The sequence below is a fragment of the Ptychodera flava genome, chromosome 11, assembly GCF_041260155.1.
Source record: "Ptychodera flava strain L36383 chromosome 11, AS_Pfla_20210202, whole genome shotgun sequence".
Lineage (NCBI taxonomy): Eukaryota > Metazoa > Hemichordata > Enteropneusta > Ptychoderidae > Ptychodera > Ptychodera flava.
In genome coordinates, this window is record NC_091938.1 from 42,540,639 (window position 1) to 42,555,603 (window position 14,965).

General features: G+C 36.1%; 1 protein-coding gene across 2 annotated transcripts in view; it reads left to right on the plus strand.

The window, feature by feature from the left end:
- LOC139144313 (WD repeat and HMG-box DNA-binding protein 1-like) overlaps nucleotides 1–6,169 on the plus strand; it is a 100,279-nt gene extending 94,110 nt beyond the window's left edge. For both annotated transcript variants that reach the window (XM_070715010.1, XM_070715009.1), the window contains exon 23: nucleotides 3,378–6,169. In XM_070715010.1, the coding sequence (XP_070571111.1) occupies nucleotides 3,378–3,638 (261 nt within the window). In that variant the 3' untranslated portion in view covers nucleotides 3,639–6,169. The remainder of the gene's footprint in view (nucleotides 1–3,377) is intronic.
- Nucleotides 6,170–14,965: the final 8,796 nt, after the last annotated feature.

Here is a 14,965-nt window from a genome sequence, read left to right on the forward strand (position 1 = left end):
CCACTTCGTCTTTTGAGTTTCGTACCCTGTCAAAATCATCAATATCTAAATTAAATTCAGTGATAGAAAAGGGTCTTTGTCATCATGTTGTTGAATAATGAAATCTTCCAGGTTTGCTGTGCGTGTGTCAAAATCTCCTGCTAAAATTAAATCGAAGTTGACAAAATTAGCAAAAATATCTTCTAAATAACTTTCCAATCGTAAAATCCCATTTTGTTCTTCTACATTGTATATTGAAGAACCTTCAGGGGAAACATACACCATACCAATAGTAATATCACGCACTGAATTTAGCGTGTCTTTTCCAAAAAGAAGAAATACCGCATCATCTACATGACAAATTCTCTTGACAAAACGTAACAGATTTGATCTGACAAAAATGGTGACCCCACCAGAAAATTTTCCACTTTGCGAGAGTTGTTTTCGAGAACTTGAAAAGGTTGAGTAACCAGGTAAAAATGAATCAAAATCAGTGTACGATGAAGCAAATGTTTCACATATACCAACAATATGGAATTTTGACAGAAAGTCTTTAACTTCCTGATTGTGTTCATATTTTTTAAGACCATTTGATTTCCAGGTAACAACAGAAAATTTTGAGTTCGTTAACGCTGCTGGATAACCATTTTTTCTCGGTAAAGATGCACTGGGCCGGCCGAATCCCTAGATCTTAAGAAGGTCTTGCCTTGTTTCGTCGAACTTAAACTTCTCGCCTTCAGTGAGAATAGTGTCATATATCAAGGTGGCTCTTTATGTTCGTCTCTTGCTCGTGCAAAAACTGTATCAGATTTCTTCTTCTAGCTCAAACCGATGGAGGAAAATCTTCCATGACTTTGTGAATTGAGCCTTTCAGTAAAGATCGACCGACTTGAAGTACACGGCATCGTGCTTTATATGACAGAAATTTAACAATTATTCTGCGGGGATTGCCATAGGTATTTCTATCAGGCAGTCTTTGAGCTCTTTCAATGTGCAACGTATTCTCATTATCTGCATCTTCAAACTGCAATTTTTCTTTCAAAAATTGACGGACTTTGATTTCGCAGTCATCCCATGTTTCCGTCCCATTTGCATCTTCAGGGATTCCTTGTATTATAACATTATTTCTACCACTGTGACCACGCAGATTATCACAACTGACTTCAAGGTTGTCTGTCTTCTGCCTTAGTTGTTTACTTTCATCCAAAAATTTTCGATAATCATCTTGTAAACTCTGGACGGTGCCATTGATTTTACCAATGTCTTTTTTAACGTCTGCCAATTCTGTCTTTAAGTCTTTCCTAATCTCTTTCATTTCTTTTTGAATATCCATAAGTATTGCCATCATTTGATTTCCTTCAACTTCTGTCGAGGCACCAACAGGATTTTGTTAAGGACTGCGCGAAGGAGGCACAATATACCCTGAGCTCGATAAAGTGGCTTGTTGTGTTGTTGTGTTCTAGTTTTTGGACCAGGGTTTAACTCAATGTCGCCACCCAAGACCAGTAGACATGGGACGTGAGGCTGAATAATTGGATTGTTCATGCCATTCCACTTACCTTGGCATAGATTGTAACTGTGACTGTTTCTGCACAAATCACTTGCAGCAGTATCGGTGTGGGTAAATTCTGTACACTCGTGTCAAACATACCTCTTGACTCCATCCCACTATGCAATGTGTCATGGGCAGCCAGCAGTCCATACATGGCAATGTAAACGTAGCACAAAACTATGTAGCAGCACCCGCACCTGTACATGTATTCATTGACCATTGACTATTGTGTGTACGACGTGTATGGCTCCCAAGTTGACACAGACCTCCACGATTTCGGTTGCAAAAACACGCCAATTGCGGCTCACCAGGTCTCCATTCCCACATCCATAGTTTCAATGTTCTTTACCAAAACAACTAGCAAAGATTCACCGGAAAAAATACCGTATTTTAACCACATAATAGAACTTTTTGCGGAGCACGACTTCTCCAAGTGACTGTACCCGACAGTGTCACGTGACCAACCCGATAAAAATACTGTTAATATTATGTGTGACATATATTTAAAATCAAAGAAGAAGTAGTTTAAAGCTGATATTGCAATCGGAGTATACTCCTGCGGCAAAGTCTACTGTTATCGCTGACTGACGCGTGATTGCAATCCCTCAGAACCAGGTTCATGTTGTTTACATCTTGGAGCCATGATTACATACATTGAAAAAACATTCTGAGATCATGTTGTCACACTGCAGATCTGTGTGCCTCTAGCTCTGCTTCTTCCCTTCCACCTCCAGGCAATGTACTGATAATGTGGGCATGTTTTTGTATGGGAACCGAAAAGGATACTGGTCTTCTATGGCATCTGTCAGCCATAGTTAAAATTCATTTAATTTTATTTTCATTTCACTTTATTTGATTTTCATTTAAATTATGATTTTTTTCTTACATCAAGAAAATTTGTTTCAAATCAAATGTTCCTGCATTTTAATAAAAACAAATAAAAAAAAAGATTTTTCAAAAAACAAAAAAATAATTTTTTTAAATTTATTTCCTCTTATTTGTAATTGTTTTTCGTTTTCCTTTGATATTACCTTATTAAACATGAATTCTGTTAAAAAAACACTTTTTCAATAATATTAAACTTCAAACAAAACACTAATAATTTTGACCCATTTTTATCGATGACAGTTCCAGGCACCCATACAGGTATATGTACATTGATAATCTCTGATCATGTAAAACTGCCCTTCTTCTAGAGTTAGATTACTGAAATTCCAGGCTGTTTGCTTGTGCTCAAGGTTGTTCAAAGAAGCAATAATACTTACTGCCATAGCCGATCTGCACTTATTTGAGTGCAAATAGATTACACAAATAAATTATCAACGCTCCAGACCATACCTTACACACTCGTTGTACACAACCACATCCGATAACCAACCACTCAAATTTAGCCTTAAGCTGGATCCTGGGTTCCCGCACAGTGGCCTTTCAGCTAAAAAGTAGTTCTTAAGCCAAAATATTTTTTAGACAGATTTCTTGTTCAAATATGCATAGCTTAGGATGAATTTCATATTTGAAGGAGATATCTCAATTAGAGTCATAGTCTAAAAAACTGCTTTCTTTGAAAGTCTAAAAGGCTTCTTTCATCCAGGAGATCCACAGGATAATGATGACCCAGAATTAAACTAAGGCAAACAAAATATATTTATCGATGGGCAAACATCTCTATTTGTTATGTAAGTAATGGTCCTGCTTTGTACACCACTACCATCAGCTGTGTCTTATCTGCTGTTTTGCTCACCAACAAAAAAGTGTCACCTGGAAATTGCTGATTTTGCCTGCCGCATTAACTCTTTTGTAAAGATGACTTAGAGATAACTTAAAGATGACTTTTGTGTATTTGCAGGGATGGTCAGAAAAAGCCAAGCTAGCAACAAGGACATCAGTAAATACAGACCAAGAAGATAAGACACAAAAACAGACAGAAACTGAGACATTTGAAGATAAAAACCAAATTGCAAAGAAACGTAAACTGGAAGAAGAAAATGGTACACCAAAGAAAAAACAAACACTTGCAAGGATAAACGGCAAATCAGACAAAACAAAAGCTTCTCTTTCATCTTCTACCAGTGATAAATTAGCTTTATTTGCTTTTCAGAAAGACTGAAAAAATTCTAGATTTCTTTTCATACTAGGACAAAAACTTGTGACTGAAATGATGAGAGCAGTGGACAGGACTTTTAGGACTATACTGCCCCATGAGCATAACTTAATGTCATGATAATATCGTAAAGCCCTATTAGCATTGCTCTGTGACGTCATAATATTGTAAAGCCCCATTAGCATTGGTCTATGTTGTCATAATATTGAAAAGCCCAATTAGCATTGTTCTATGTTGTCATAATGTTGTAAAGCCCCATTAGCATTGCTCTATGTTGTCATAATATTGAAAAACCCAATTTGCATTGCTCTATGTTGTCATAATGTTGTAAAGCCCCATTAGCATTGCTCTATGTTGTCATAATATTGTAAAGCCCTATTAGCATTGCTCTATGTTGTCATAATGTTGTAAAGCCCTATTAGCATTGCTCTATGTTGTCATAATATTGTAAAGCCCCATTAGCATTGCTCTGTTGTCATAATGTTGTAAAGCCCCATTAGCATTGCTCTATGTTGTCATAATATTGTGAAGCCCCATTGCTCTATGTTGTCATAATATTGTAAAGCCCCATTAGCATTGTTCTGTTATCAAAATTATGTAAACCGTATGATCTCACAACATACTGGTATTAATTTCTTTTTGAGCTAAAGCACAAACTTTTCTATCCCCTTATCATGACCAATATCATTGATGAAATGTTAAAAAGCAGGCAGCCTGTGGTTAGCAAACTTCATCATTTACATTTCATTGTATTATAATATAAGCACATCAAGAAAACATGTTAATGTATAGTTTTATATAGCATTTTACTTGTATTCTATATTGTAACACTTGAACAAGAAATATTTTTCAATTGTAGAAGCTTGATACTATAATTCATTTCACCAACAGTAATCCCAATTAGTGTCCTATGTTGCCACATTGTCCCCCTGTGTGTGTGTCTCTATGTCTATCTATATGTCATCCATCTGTAGATGGATTTCCTTTGTTATAATATAACTTCACAATTATTGGTCAGAATGTCATGAAATTTGGCACATAGCATCAACATAGGAAGATCTAAATCTCATGAGATTTTGGCGGGTGTGATCTGCATAAATAATGGTTATTTGCATAACTAATGAATTTGAGCATAAGGCCATATCGTAGAATTACTACCATATTTGATGGTCTCGTTCTATGCCAAGAGACTGTCTCAGATTCTCACGTAAGGTCAAGATATGTAATTTCTTTGTTTGTTTGGTCAAAATGCCTTCCTCTAAGTGAATTTCAAAAGTGCGAAATGTTGATGTCTGTCTGAGAGTACAATGTAGCATTTTGCTATAGCTACTGCACAGAATATACGTTTCTTTGCTTTTATTCAGTTTTTGACAAGTCTCCTTGGAGTAGAAACGTGTAGGCTTTCATAAACATTTTGTAGTCATGGTGTTTTTGAAGAATTGCTTTTAACCAGCAACTGGTTTACCAAATATAGAGTCATTTGTCTTCATATATGGGGTATTACTTTACTAAGAATTATTTGCCTCGTGAAGACTGCATTATTCAGTGCTTCTTTTGTGAACACACAGTGAGAGAGAAATGATGAGGTGCACATTTGGTTAGAGCAAGCAGATGCCTAGCAAATTTAAAAACTGATACTTTTAATCTGTATAATTTGATGAATGAAAGGGTTAGGATACAGTGTTACTGTTGGTAAATTGTGTTTGGAAGTAAATACAAGATCATGGTACAAACAAGTCTGAAACTTATACAACAATCTGAAACAATCCCTTAAAGTTTGGTGGGTGTGGCTTACAGATTATAAGATGATTTTCATATTTAATGAATTTCTGTAATTAGGCTGTATATGAATAATGAATGCACTGATTTTGACTGGACCCCTGCTGTATATCGATCTTACGTAGATCTAATTATGTTGCAAGTTCATGGATACATCCTTCTTATTTTTAGCTCATCTGCATATTTTATGAATTTCAGTAATTAGGCTATATGTCAATATTAAATGTTTGACCTTACCTCTGTATTAATTGATCATACCTAGTTTTAATTACATTTTCAGTTTGATGAGCATAACTTTGTAATTAATAGCTCCTTTGCACATTTAATGAAATTCTGTAATCAGCCCATATATCAAAACTATTTGATTGAACTTCTAAGGTACAGCAGGTATTCATATATAATTATTCATGCTCAAATGTGTGACATAGCATAATAAGTTCATTTGAACATTTATAAATGACTCACCGTATAGAGACCAAATATCAAAGCTCAATACTCTAAATTTAAGCAAGTTCAACAATGATGAATGGCCTTTATTTACCTCATACAATTTAAGCATGATAAGAAATTTTAAGCTTGTATCAGGCATGCACAAATATGTATGAACACCTACAATTTTTTGTTACTTTTACATTTTTGTTTCCTTACTATGTTTCGAACGCATTCCTTTGTGCACACAGTGTCCAGCTGTCTTACTTTGATTTCTTTGTAATATGGAATACTCTTTCTAGTCATATTAAATATTTTCAAAACATGAACACAGTATTGTGATTTAGAGATAAAAAATTGTATTTTTCATGTATGTGAGAAATTAAAGAAAGATCAGTGCCCACACAGATGAGGTAAAATCATCAAAACTAGGTGATTCTATCCATTTGGTATAAAAGCTTAAAAATATAGACAAACCAACAAATTGTTGTTTCAACAACATAGCAGAAATATAAATATTAAGGAGTCAGCAACTGTAACAGCTATTTCTCAGTACATGCATGATTTCTGTCAGAAATGACAATTTGCACTTGGTGACCAGAAGTGAGGGAGTAACAGAGACTTAAGTAAATGTTTCATTACCATAACACATACATTCAATAGTTAATAAATTGGATTGTAAGCAGTTAAATTGTGATTAAAATTGTTAAGTAGGAAGTAATGTATACATGGAAATGTTATAGTTCATGGGCAGTAACAAAGCAGTAACTACCAATTTGACCTACCTAAGTTGTTCAAGCAGCAGTTGTATCAAGGCTTTGTTTCTTGGAGCAAGATTTTGTTATTTCATGATTAAGTGACAGTTTTTGTTTCATCATTGAGTATTTTGGAAAGAAATGTTTGCAACAAACCTCAAGAACAAAAGTTGTAAATTACAAGTAGTAACCGCACGTAGAAGTAAAACGTTTTACACTAAATTTATCTTTAATTAAAAATTTAAATTTTCAAATTAAATTCTGAAGTGCAGGTGACTTAGTCTAAATAAAAATATATTAAATAACATTTGTCTACACAGACAGCTGTATGTTGTGTGTGCAGCAAGATGCAGCATAAACAAGACCAAATGGGGCAAGATGCAGCATACACAAGACCAAATGGGAGCATTTTTCCCAATTGGGAGACCACGTAGACATGTTCACACAACTGTCTTGACTATAGTTTTTTCTATATTATGCACCATTTTCAGTTCTTTAATCTAAAGGCACTGTTGTCCATACTTAACACAGTTGAGGTGCTGAAAGTTTATCAGGAATGTGTGTACTTTCTTTTCATGTTGATAGTGGCCATCCGGAGTACAAGTAATGTAAAAACACAGTACTTACTTCACCATCACTAAGTGAATCATTTCTTAATGCCTGTGGGCCCTCCAAAACATTCCCTTACTGATGGGATTACGTTGTGCCTTCACCTTCAGAATAGGTTCTTCAATATAAACAGCACAATCATTCATCATCTCGAACTTCTCTATGGAGTCCGGCAAGAAGACTTCAATTATCAATTATATCTCGTAACTACAAGGAAACAAACCTCTGTAGTGCCCATGTAATAGTTTTTTTCCACTCATCTATACACTGATATATGACATGTTAAAACTCTGAAATCAAAACTAGTGTCTTCTGTGATGAACTACGTCAAGTATATAGTTGCTCCCTACAAAGTATCAGAATTATAAATAATTTCAAGTTATCTTTCTTTGGCACCTCTTGAATCAGAGTGCTCTGATGAAGATCTTGGATGGATATGATTTTGTTTTGGTAGAAGGGTAATATTTTTATATTCTGCCATTCATGAAAAGTCTAAATGAATATTCTTCATGCCAGAATTAAAAATCATTTCCCCCATTTTATTTATTTGCAGTACAAAGTGCTGTGTTTGCAGAGGTACCCTGTTGGAGTGTTTATCATTTTGTTCTGCCTCAGAATAGATAATGTAAATTTGTGTATAATTGTTTTTAGCTCATATTTGGTATGTATATAAATACCAAAAAGAGCTTATATGGTGAGTCGGTGATGTCTGTATGTATGTGCAGATGTATGTCCCTCACATGCAAAAGCTCCCAAACTGTCGCACCTACAACCACAGTATTTGGTGTACAGGTAGACCAAGAGGTTGAGATGTCACGTTCTTCAAATGAACATGTCAGTGTCAAAAATATGCAAATGAGGTAAGAGAAAGGGGAAATCCTGCAAATGTGTGGGAATGGTGACATTAACTGAAACAGCCCATACATCTGAGTTGAAGGTTCTGTAATCTCGAACCTATTTGTATGCAGTGTACCTATTATGTGTAGGATTGGTGGTGGCAGTGACTGAAACAGGCTACTCCACTGACCTTGAGTCATTTCCTGTCATTGTTCATGAACTGATACATATTGACAGACCTGCTGAAACCACTAAATAATAATAATAATAATAATAATTTATTCATTTATAAAGCGACTAAATCCACACAAATAGTGTGATCAGAGATGCTGCGTAAAATACAATCAATTTTTAAAAGGTTACAAGAATTAAAAACAAAAAAATACAATGAATGAGTTCAGTTAAAAGCAGAATTAAAAAGAAATGTTTTAAGACTTGATTTAAAACTTGGCAGGCTTGGGGAGCCACGAACTTCAATTGGAATATTGTTCCATAAAAAGGGGGCGGCAATACTGAAGGCACGGTCCCCATATTTCTTTGTGCGCGACCTGCTTTGACACAGTTTAAATTGGTCAGCGGACCTTAGATTACGGGTTGGGACGTACAAATTAACCATGCTAGAAAGATAAGTTGGACCGAGTGAATGGATACATTTATAGGTGAAGATAAGAATCTTAAAAACAATACGTTGAGAAACAGGCAGCCAATGCAACTGAAACAAAATCGGGGTGATATGCTCAGTGACTCTTGAGCGAGTTACAATTCTGGCAGCTATATTCTGGATACTTTGAAGGCGATTAATTGACTATTTCGGAAGACCATAAGCTTAAAGAAGCGAATTACATGAATCAGTGCGTGATGTCACAAAAGCGTGAATCAACTGTTCCGTGTATGATCTAGAAAGATATTTGCGAATATTTGCAATGCGTCGTAAGTGAAAAATAGCTAAGCGGTAGATATTGTTGACATGAGGGTACATCGTAAGACCAGAATCCAGGATAACTCCAAGACTTTTTGCGTGACTTTGAGCAGGAATCAGGGTGTCACCGACCCGTATCCCCTGTATTCTATCATCCGAAGCATTACTGGAAGATGCAGAGAAAGTTACAAATTCAGTTTTATCATCATTCAAACAAAGGAAATTTGCAGACATCCAGGACCTAACTTGTGAAATACAAAGTTCAAGATTGCTGGCTGTCACAGAAGCTTGTGTGTTGAAACATTCCTCTGCTAAGCCTGTTCCTAAAGTTGACCTCCAGTATCTAAAGTTTCAGACCTTATTTACTTTTGTCATTCTTGTGTTTTGATGACCAATTCAAACCAAATATGAGCACACTGTTCTTGACGGTATTTTTTATATTATGGCATCTTTCTTTTATAGAAGCATGCAGTTCAATGCATAAACTGAAGGGCAATCATTAAACTCAACAGCCCTGCCGTCTTGGTTTGTTATCCAAAATATTATTGAGCTGATGTTTTCAACCCTTTTTCTATGGAAATGTTTACGACTTTGAAATGTCATAGATAACCGCATTTCTCTTTGGTGTCCCTCAATGACAATACTTTAAGGAAATCTTCCAACTGTCCCTTAGCAGTACAAAGGGCAACATAATTGTCTCATCTGTTTAGAGCAAAAAGATTCATTCCAAACGCCTAAATGTGTAATTGGTTTCAGGAAATTGTATTGTTTATTTTATATGGAGGATACCAACCTGTCTTTACGCACATACGCAAAATCTACACTATGGACGAAGGCCGAAAGCGACGTTGAGATGCTAGACTAATGGAACAGGGAAATATGTTAAAAATACTTGTGTCTTCAAGTATATTCAATTTATTGGGATTACATGTGTTTATGTATCCCTCCTTCGATGATTCCTGTATGCATTATGATCCGAGTCGACATGTACTTAGAGAGAGAAAGGGTACTTTCTGCGATACGGAGATGTTTGGGCTCGGATAGATGACCAGATGCTGCCAGGGCACGCCACTCTCTGGTCAGCTATGGCAATTGGGGACCCAGGTCTGGCAGAAAGTATCTCAGACATTACCCCTTCCATCTACTATGATTTGTATGGAATTTTATGGATTGAAAAGGAGACCCTCAAGTGGGTAGGAGTGCTGATGGGCAGATTTTTACGACATCCATGATAATTTTCTAAAGTATGATACTTCGTATTTTGACAAATAAACTCTTCAACATGCACAGAATACAACTGCAAGAGTCATCACCTGTACCAAGAAACGTGAGCATCTTACACCTTTTCTCTGAAAGCTTCATTGGTTGCCAGTGCAGTCCAGAATACGATTCAAAGTTCTTTATATAACCTACAAAGCACTCTATGGATTGGCACCAACTTACATATCCGACCTCATCCAGGAAAAGCAAACTGGAAGGACTCTGTGTTCATCTGTTGAAATGGCTACTGAAGGAACCAAGCTTCAATCTTCAATCATATAGTGACCAAGCATTCTCATGCGCCACATCCCGATTGTAGAATAAACTTCCTCTCAAACTTAGAGTAAGGTCAGCCACTAGCTCAAGGAACCTCAAACTTACTCGTTTACTGAAACGTTCGCTTCATAACTGTTCAGCGCCTCTTTAATTAATGGATACATAAGATACCGGCGCTTATTATTTGATTGCTCGATTGATTGATAGGTATAACGAGAACAACACGAGTTGCGCCCGATATGAGCTCTCTCTCTCTCTCTCTCTCTCTCTCTCTCTCTCTCTCTCTCTCTCTCTCTCTCTCTCTCTCTCTCTCGTAAGATGTCTCTATCTGGTAAGATGTGTCAAGAAAGAGATGTAATTCGTCGACAATTGTCCATTGTGTAGTTGCACTTTAGACATTTTTTCGGAGTCATACACATGTACACATACGCTCGGTGTCATACAGGTATGTGTTGGTATGTGTTTGTTTATTTCACCAGGGGAAAGGTTACAAGACATCGTACAGTGAAACAATAGACATAAATAATGGTAATAGCAAGTTATTACAGTGTTTGTCATCAAAATGTTTTAACATCCCTGGTGAGGACCATGGAAATAGTTCTTACAAACTAGTCAAGTCTATGGCCCAAATATACTGATAATAAGGAATAATACAACGTGACTTTAAAGTGACGAAACATTTAAGATAATAAATGAAACAGGCACACAACAGAAATACATCGAGTGGGAGGGAGAAAATATTGCATGGAAATAGTAAAGGGAGTACAGAGTCAATTTATGTCCAGTAGATATTTCTTGAGTTGCGTCTTGAAAGAGTGCGGATTTGTTAAGTTTTTGAAGGTATGTGGAAGGGAATTCCAATGTTTTACTGCAGCATACTTGATATTATGTTGACTGATTGTAAGCTTCACTTTGGTTATAGATTTTCCTTAGTCTTAGAGCGGGTATGATAGCTATGGGGTACATGATTTTCAATATAATTATTTAGAGTACGAGCAAAACGGAAATTTTTAAGATCATAGAAAAAAATGCACATTTGATATTTACATAGTTTGAGAAAATTTAGGATGTTGAATTGCTTGAAGAGAGGGGATGAGGAAGCATGATAAGTTGAAAAAGAAATAAGTCTGACAATTTTCTTTTGTAGACGAAGAAGGGGTTTAAGAATAGTGTAGTAGGTGCTACCCCAGATTTCAATGCAATAGCTCAAATGAGGGAGAATTAAAGTATTGTAGAGCAAAAGAAGAACACATTTTGGCACATAGTGTCGTAGCCGCGAGATGATGCCAACCAGTGGGCTAATCTTTTTGCATACTTTATCTATGTGCGATTTCCAAGTCAGTGAAGAGTCAATAGCAACCCCAAGATAAATAGCAGAAGACACTGCCTCTATAGGTGTGCTACCGACACCCAATCTGCCATCAACAGTAACAGATCTTCTCTACGCTAATTGTAAGTTTGTTAGCATTACACCATTGACATACTTTTTAAAAGTCGTCATGTAAGTTATCAAGGTTTATATTGTTAGTGTTAACGGATTTGTAAAGGTTCGTATCATCTGCAAAGAGGCAGAAATCAAATACATCAGTAGAATTGGTAATGTCGTTGATTTAGAGAAGGAATAGGATTGGTCCGAGTATGGATCCCTGAGGAACACCACATAAAACTCGTCTTGGATTTGATAGGTGCCATCGATGCTGACTGCTTGATGACGGTTATTGAGGTAGCTTTTGAACCACTGCAGGGGTAGTCCTCGAACACCATAATGCGACAATTTTTGTAACATAATATCATGGTCTATTGTATCGAACGCTTTTTTAAGATCTATAAAAATACCAAAGGTGATGAGACCCTGATCCATGTTATCGGTAATATCTGACACCCGATCAGCGAGGGCAAGTTTAGTATTGTAGTGTTTACGAAAGCCATACTGTGTGTTTATAAGTATCTCGAATTTGTCAAGGAAAGTCAATAACTGGTCCTTGACGACAGATTCTATCACTTTGCTGAGAACTGGTAAAATTGAAATCGGTCTATAATTATTAACATCAAGGGGTGAACCTTTTTTGTAGATTGGGGTAATTTTTGCCATCTTAAGTGAACTAGGGAAACAACCTTTTGTGAGAGAGCAGTTGACAATATGGGCCAATGGGCGGGATATAAAGGATGTGGCATCCTTTATTAGCTTAGGGTGTATGTGATCATGTCCCATAGCTTTGCAGGGATCGATATTTTGGATGTGTTTAAGAATATCATTTTCAACAACAGAACGAAAGAAAAAAGAGTGGGGATAATTTGCTCTGAGATAGTAGTGGAAATTACATCTAATATGATATATTGTCGTATGCTATTTCTTCGGCAAGCTGGAGAAGGAGGTTATTAAAGAGATAAAAAAATTATGGAAAAGAAACAAAATAAAGTTTACCATGTTCGGATTTACAGCTGGATTTCTTGTCTCTCCGATAGTATTTCCAAATCCTTATGGCCGGCCGAGTGATCTGCATCAGAACAAATAAGGAAAAGATGTGGCAAGTTTAGGTTGCGGTGTAAATGGTTTCCCTGTTGTTGTTGGACCAAGTTTATCTCCTGACACCAATCATACAGAAACGGGGCTAAGTTAGATTTGTTGAATATTTCAATGTTTTGATCCCTGACTTGTTCTGATGAGCTTGCATTAAAATATGCATGACAACTTAATTTACAGTTTTCAGCAAAGACAAGAGTCGCAAAACTTTGTTTTATTTGTCAGGTTTTCCTCGCATTGTTAAATAACATTTCAAACTTAAACTCATGTTGTAGCTGTGACTCCCCGGAAACAACAAAATATTTTCCTTCATATAACACGGTTGGAACTAATTTGGGATAATTAGATCTTCATATTTTTCAAATTTCTTAAAAGTGTTAGGTGCCCTACAGTTATTGTTGCAATATTACATATTACTCATAAAACAAGCATATAACTTAAAAAGAAAAGCTGATAAGTTTACATTTGCAGATTAAACCGACATTACTTCACCATCCAATTATCCCAAATTAGTTCCAATCGTGTTATATATAGAGTAACCTATTGCGCTATATAAAAGTGTGTGTCATTCGTAACCCTTCAATGTTTTGTTTGATCCTCTTTAAGTAAGTATTCACGGCACGTATTGCTCGTCTTAGCAAGAAAGCAGGCGAGCAAAGGTCGAATTAAAAGTGGCATGACTAACAACTATACCCCTCTAAAATCTTTTATTTTGGAAACAACAGTTTCACACCTTTCGTTTGGCTGTGTGTTTGATCCCTTTTTTAGTCAATCAAAAGTCAATCTTGCTTTTCTCAATTTCAATGAACCCCTTGTCAATATATTATACAAACTGATTGTACTCTCTATTCAACAGGATTGCATAAAGTCGGCTGATATGCTGGATAGAATGACTCCACACAGCCCGCCCAAACAATTACTGCTTTTACCACATCCACTTATACAAAGTGGTAGGAAGTTAATAATGCGTAAAAAGACCGTACTGATTGTATATAGTTTCATCTGTCATCTCTCATATCGTAAAATCTGTGCGGGGGCGTTCTGCAGATGGGGTCTTGTTCGTCCATTGTGTTCAGTAATAGTGTATTTAAACATTGTATTACCAGATATACAATAACAGGCATTTTAAATGTCCCTTATCGGGTTCCACTTGGATCTTTTCAACGTACCATATGTCCATTTTAGTCATGTTAAAGTGTTTTCATTTGATAAAAACGTTGAAGCGAAGGGACCAGAGGAAAACTACGCCAAAAAAGTTGAAACGGGTTTGGGGGATTAGAATTATGTTTTTCACTCCGGTTGTCAGATTGGCAACATTTAGTCTTTATACAGTAATAGACTATTACAGAATCCAGTATGAAAGAAACTTTGAAAGAACTTTTAAGGACATACTAAATATTGACAAGGATTGCCTCAGTGTGACTTTGACAAACGGAAAGCAGAATGGATTGCAAAAAAAAAGAAAAAACAAACAAATAAATATAAGGTTGATAGAGATTTTCTTCGAGCTTTTGGTCTTCAGGATTGTTTTCAGAATTTCCTATTAAACACTGTGTGTCCGGAAGGTTACTGTGTTCAAATCGAAGAGTTTCTGTGGTCCAATTTGTAAAGACTTGCAATATTTTTAAATGATGTTGATGATGATGGTTGTAGTTGGTAATTGCTTTATGAAAAATACGGCATTACGTTTTGCACAGGACAAAAAGTATCTTGGTAGGTTTAAATGTTTAAAACTTACAAAGAAGAGATAAACATTGATGTCTTGTATAAACAATGGAAAACAACATTATTGCCAGTACGATTCTTTTTGTATCGATCCTAAAGTGACTGCGAAATGAAAACAAGGGATCGGATGTCAACTAAAGTCAAAGGTCAAGGTCACCAGGCATGCCTTTGTCACTGAATCGTGATAACAGGTGTGCGTGACGTGCGTGTAATAATAATG